This window comes from Gekko japonicus, unplaced genomic scaffold (genome assembly GCF_001447785.1).
Source record: "Gekko japonicus isolate JY-2015 unplaced genomic scaffold, Gekko_japonicus_V1.1 scaffold2869, whole genome shotgun sequence".
In the NCBI taxonomy this organism is placed as follows: Eukaryota; Metazoa; Chordata; class Lepidosauria; order Squamata; family Gekkonidae; genus Gekko; species Gekko japonicus.
This window is the reverse complement of record NW_015160312.1, coordinates 205,089-210,404: the sequence shown is the minus strand read 5'-3', so window position 1 is coordinate 210,404 and position 5,316 is coordinate 205,089. Positions and strand designations below refer to the sequence as shown.

The following is a 5,316-nucleotide window of genomic DNA, read 5'->3' as shown; positions in this document are numbered from 1 at the left end:
ACCACACTAGACTTTCACACAGCAAGGTAAACTAAACTTTTAAAGACACACACACAAATAAACATGAAATCGTTACAACCTCCCTTCTCAGGTTGCTTACGTGAGCACAAGTGCAATTATAAAGGGGGCCACAGTCAGCAAATATTTGTAAAAGTTACATAACGGGTAAGAGGCAGTGGCAAACCACCTGTGAACGTCTCTTGCCTTGAAAACCTGACGGGCTCCGTTGTGGCTCAACAGCGCGTTCCACTCGATCAGTAATCACTCGATCAGTAATCCCCAACGTGGTGCCCACAGATACCTTTACTAGGGCCCTCCCAGTGTTTTTAGAAAGTGGGTGGGGCTTTTGCCCAGCAAGGCTTCTGATTTGCCGTTGGCGATTTGGTGGGTTGTGCGGATTTTTCAAAAGTTGCTTCAGCGATAGCTCCCCCCCCCCCAGCACAAGGATCTCCCCTGTGTTACTGAAGGTAAGCGGAGTACGCGAGAAAATATTTTTAAACGATATGCTCGTTCAGAAAGGCATCCTGTGAAACAGAGATTCTGCCTGAAATGTTGCAGAGTTGCCATTAAAAGGTTTCCCTTGCTCGAAAGCCAGTCGAATCCGACTCTAGGGGGCGGTGCTCATCTCCGTTTCCAAGCCGAAGAGCCAGCGCTGTCCGAAGACGTTTTCCATGGTCATGTGGCCGGAGGTGGGTGGGGCTGAGAGAGCTCTGGCACAAACGGCTCTTTTTCAAGGACAGCTGTGCCAGAGCTTGTGACAGACCCAAGGTCACATCAGCAGGTGCAAGTGGGGAATCAAACCCGGTTCTCCCAGATTAGAGTCCGCACCTGAAAAACACAAAATGCTCTACACCTTACAATAGCACTACAGATAAGATTAGAGTTTCAACAGCCAATCCATATGCAAAAGAACCTCCTCAGGAAAGCTCCTCCATTAGCATGCCACAGCCTGGGGAGCTCCTACAAGATAATGACTCGGCCCTACCCCACCTTCCTGAGTAGATATAAATTACCTGCCTACCATTTTTCTTCTCACCTTGACACAGGGAGTACTCCACCTTTCTGTGTTATACCTCTGAGGATGCCAGTCACAGCTGCTGGCGAAATGTCAGGTCCTGCAATGCCAAGACCACGGCCACACAGCCCAGAAAATCTACAACAACTAATGTTTATTAGCTTTCTTTCTACCTTATAAGAATTCAAGGCAGCTTACAAAAAGAAAAGAAAAGAATTCAAGGCAGCTTACAATGTAAAGAATACAATATATTAAAAACACAAGTTAAAAGGTAATTTTAAACTGCCGGTAGGCAGAAGAACTAATCGAACGCTGTCATGAAGGAAAAGACCAAGAGACCAGTAGCACCTTAAAGACTAACAAAATTTGAACCGTCTTCAACTGCCTTCGAAAGACTGACAGTGAGGGGACCGGGCACGCCACCGGGGAGAGGTTGTTGCATAATCATGGGGCTGCCACCGAAAAGGCACTCTCCCACGCGCCCATCAGACAAACTTCTTTGATCGATGGGACAGTCAAGAGGGCCTCTCCCTGGGATCTTAGTTCCTTGGAGATCAGTTGTGGCTAAATGTAGTTGAGTCAAGACCAGGGGTGTCGGACTCATTTGTTACGAGGGCCAGATCTGACATAAATGAGACCTCGTCGGGCCAGGCCACGTGTGTCATAAAATGTCATGCCAGGTAGCAGAGATATAAACTTTATAAAGGACACAAACACGAAGATTTTTTTTAAACTTAAAATAAAAACAAGCTTAAAACATTAGCCCTGTAAACTGCAACCCTACTTTTGATTTATCGACATTCGCCACAGAAATCTCATGCTCAGAGTTTGGAGTCCGGGGCCCAGGTTAAAACATGAAATGGTTGAGCAATTGAGGGAGTCTGGCGAAGCAAGCCATGATGCAGCAGCAGCAGCAGAACTGGAAGCAGGAGATGGCCAGTTCCACTGCAGGCCTGATGGAAGCTCTCCGGGGGGCCTTATCCAGCCCCCGGGCCGCCTGTTTGACACCCCTGGTCTAGACCTTTGTCTTCAGGAAGAATCTGTCCCCATTAGAGCCACCATTCTCACCATTATTAGCACCGCGTCATCGTACAATTCCGCGATACGTCCAGCCGTCTTTTGCGCGAGGGGGGAAGGGCTGCAAGGAGCAGAGAAAGGAGGGGTCAGGGACAAGACACAGAGACCCCCTCCCCACCCGATCGCCAAAGCCCGACTCCCCAAAAAGTACCTTTTGTCATCAATCCCGGAGTTGGCCTGGTAGTAGCCAGCAAGGAGCAAATCCGACTCCGCGCTCCAGAGATCAATCTGCCAAAAAACTGAGAACTGTCACAAGACTTGTCATGGCGTTTTGCTTTTCACCAGCTGACATAGCCATGTACGTATGTATTTATTTAATTCAATTTCTGACTCGCCCTTCCCTGCGACTGCAGGCCTCGAGCAAGTTAACAACAGAATTAATAACACAATCACGAACCAGTTAAAACATTTTAAAACATAAATCACAGTCGATGGCACAATTAAAACAATTTAAGCTGCAAATTACAACAGTCAGGTGGCACATGAACAATGTAATCTCATGGGAGAAAGCTCTGACCACATCAAAAGCTGGGGGGAAAGTCCACAAGAAAAGAAATGGGAGGTGGAGTTGTTTTTCTCCTCAGTAAGAAGCCTGGGCCATAGGTCTGGTGGAACAGCTCTGTTTTACAGGCCCTAAAAAAAGTTAAAGGTTTCCCTTCCTCGAAAGCTAGTCGAATCCGACTCTAGGGGGTGGTGCTCATTGTTTCCAAGCTGAAGAGCCAGCGCTGTCCAAAGACGTTTCCATGGTCATGTGGCTGGCATGACTAAACACCAAGGCGCACGGAACGCTGTTACCTTCCCCACCGAAGCGGTACCTATTTATCTACTTGCAATTTCTTGCTTTCGCACTGCTAAATTGGCAGGAGCTGGGGCCAGAGACAGGAGCTCACTCCGTCAAGCGGCACCCGGGTCTTGAACTGCTGACTGACCGACTTCCAGTCTGCAGCTTTAGCGTATTAACCTCTGAGCCACCATGGGCCTTTTCCAGGCCCTGCAGACCTGTAAAAGGTCTTGCAGGGCCTGAATCTCAGCTGGAAGAGTGAAGAGCGTTCTGCCAGGTCGGGGCCAAGGCCGAGAAGGCTCTGCCTCTGATCGGGTCTAATCGGATGCTCCTTGGACCAGGAACCACTAAAAGATCTTTATTCTGTGAGCATAATGCTCTTGGGGGGGGGTATACCAGGAGAGGCGGTCCCGGAGGTTTGTTGGTGTTGGGCTTTAAAGGTTAAAACTAACAGCTTGAACTCGATCTGGTGTTCAGTCTGGAGCCAGTGCAGCTGGCAAAGCACCAGATGAATATGTGCTCTGACCACAGTTCCGGTAACAACCTACGGGCACCTTTCAAATTCTGACCCAGGGCAGTAGGCGCAGCCATAAAACGGCTGCCCCAGGAAGTGAAGGTAAAGGTTTCCCTTGCTCGAAAGCCAGTCGAGTCCGACTCTAGGGTTGCAGTGCTCATCTCCGTTTCCAAGCCGAAGAGCCAGCGCTGTCCAAAGACGTTTCCATGGTCATGTGGCCGGCATGACTAAACACCAAGGCGCACGAAACGCTGTTCCCTTCCCACCAAAGTGGTACCTATTTATCTACTTGCAATTTCTCGCTTTCGAACTGCTAGGTTGACAGGAGCAGGAACTAGAGACGGGAGCTCAGTCCGTCATGCGGCGCACTCGGGTCTCGAACTGCTGAACGACCGACCTTCCACAGCGAAGATCTTTGTGCAGTGGTGGCGGCGGCCGCCAAAGTTGCGTTTTAAAAATTCCGCACAGCCAGTCAAATTCCCAGTGGCCAATCAGAAGCCTTGCTGGGTGAAAGCCCCACCTACTTTCTAACACCCCATGTGGGCCACGGGAAAGGTGTTGGCAGGCTCCTCGGTGCCCGCGGGCACCCTGTTGGGGACTCCCGGGAGAGGGAGTGGGAGCCTAAACCTGCGCTTGCACTTCGAGCAGATTCATTTACAGCCCTCAAAACGTCACGAGAAAAGAGGCCCAGTCTCCTGGAGTCCCACAGGCCACCCTAACCCTTTGCTCCCACCTGGTTCAGAGCCACCTCCAGCATCACAGTGAGAGACAAGTTGCTGTGGAAGAGGGGGACGCAGTCTGTCACGCAGAGGCAGTCAGCCTGTCCGGCCACCGTCGCCCGGCGCTTTTGTGCCAAGAGCAGCCCATTCACGGCCGTGTGGGGATAGCGGGCAGCGTGGAGACACATCTTGACATAGGCCCGGGCGCATATCTCAATCTCCCCTTTCCTAGAAGGCAAAAGAGGGGTCATTCCAAGATCCAGGTGCTTCCTGTGTCTGTCTGACGCTCTCACACCCCCCCACCAGTGTTCCCTCTAAGCTGCGTGAGTGTGAGCTAACTCACAGCTTTTTAGCTTCCGGCTCACACATTTTTGTCTTAGCTCAGGAAGGGATGGACTCTAGAGGAAACTAATTTATGCAATAGCCAAATCGCTCATGTCACAACTTGAATGCCAGTAGCGAGGAGAGCCAGTTTGGTGTCGTGGTGAAGTGCGTGGACTTCAATCTGGGAGAACCGGGTTTGCTTCCCCCACTCCCCCACTCGCACCTGGCTGGATGACCTTGGGCAAGCCACAGTCCTGTCAGAGCTGTTCTTGAAAAAGAGCAGTTTCTGTCAGAGCTCTCTCAGCCCCACCTACCTCACAGGGTGTCCGTTGTGGGGAGGGGAAGGGAAAGGAGTTTGTAAGCCGCTCTGAGACTCCCTTGGGTAGAGAAGGACGGGGTATAAATCCAACCTCTTCTCTTCTTCTTTTCCATTGAACATGCACAAAGAGCTATGGGCAGGCCTTACCAAATTCACGGAGGGGGCAGGTTATGCCTTTGCCAGCAGAGGAAAGATTGTGGGGGGCAGGAAACAGGCAAGATGGGGCTGCCAAATATTAGGGGCGCGCACAGATTCAAGCTTACAAGTGACCAAGGGAAGAACGGGTGTCGTGGTTAAGTGTGCGAGCCGCTCTGAGACACCTTTGAGTAGTGAAGGGCGGGGTATAAATCCAATCTCTTCTTCTTCTTCTCTTCTAGCTCACAAGGTAGAATGTTTGCTCACAAGACTCCACAGCTTAGAGGGAGCATTACACATGACCCCCAGTAATGTTCTAGTTTCACCCCCCCAACCACCTCCCCCTTAGCATCCCTACTTCTGTGTTCCCTTAACCCTTCAAAGCCTCCATCCCCTTCCATCAATCTCCCCAGGCAGCCATGCCTCTTTGCT

At 50.7% G+C, this 5,316-nt stretch overlaps 1 protein-coding gene across 1 annotated transcript in view; it reads right to left on the bottom strand.

Moving 5' to 3' along the window:
- Positions 1-2,083: 2,083 nt before the first annotated feature.
- Positions 2,084-5,316, bottom strand: part of EMC9 (ER membrane protein complex subunit 9) — a gene marked incomplete at its 3' end in the record, with an annotated part of 6,977 nt that continues 3,744 nt past the window's right edge. The window contains exons 3-5 of the mRNA XM_015416668.1: positions 4,121-4,334; positions 2,244-2,320; positions 2,084-2,153 (exon numbers count right to left, since the gene is read on the bottom strand). Of these exons, the coding sequence (XP_015272154.1) occupies positions 2,084-2,153; positions 2,244-2,320; positions 4,121-4,334 (361 nt within the window). The remainder of the gene's footprint in view (positions 2,154-2,243; positions 2,321-4,120; positions 4,335-5,316) is intronic.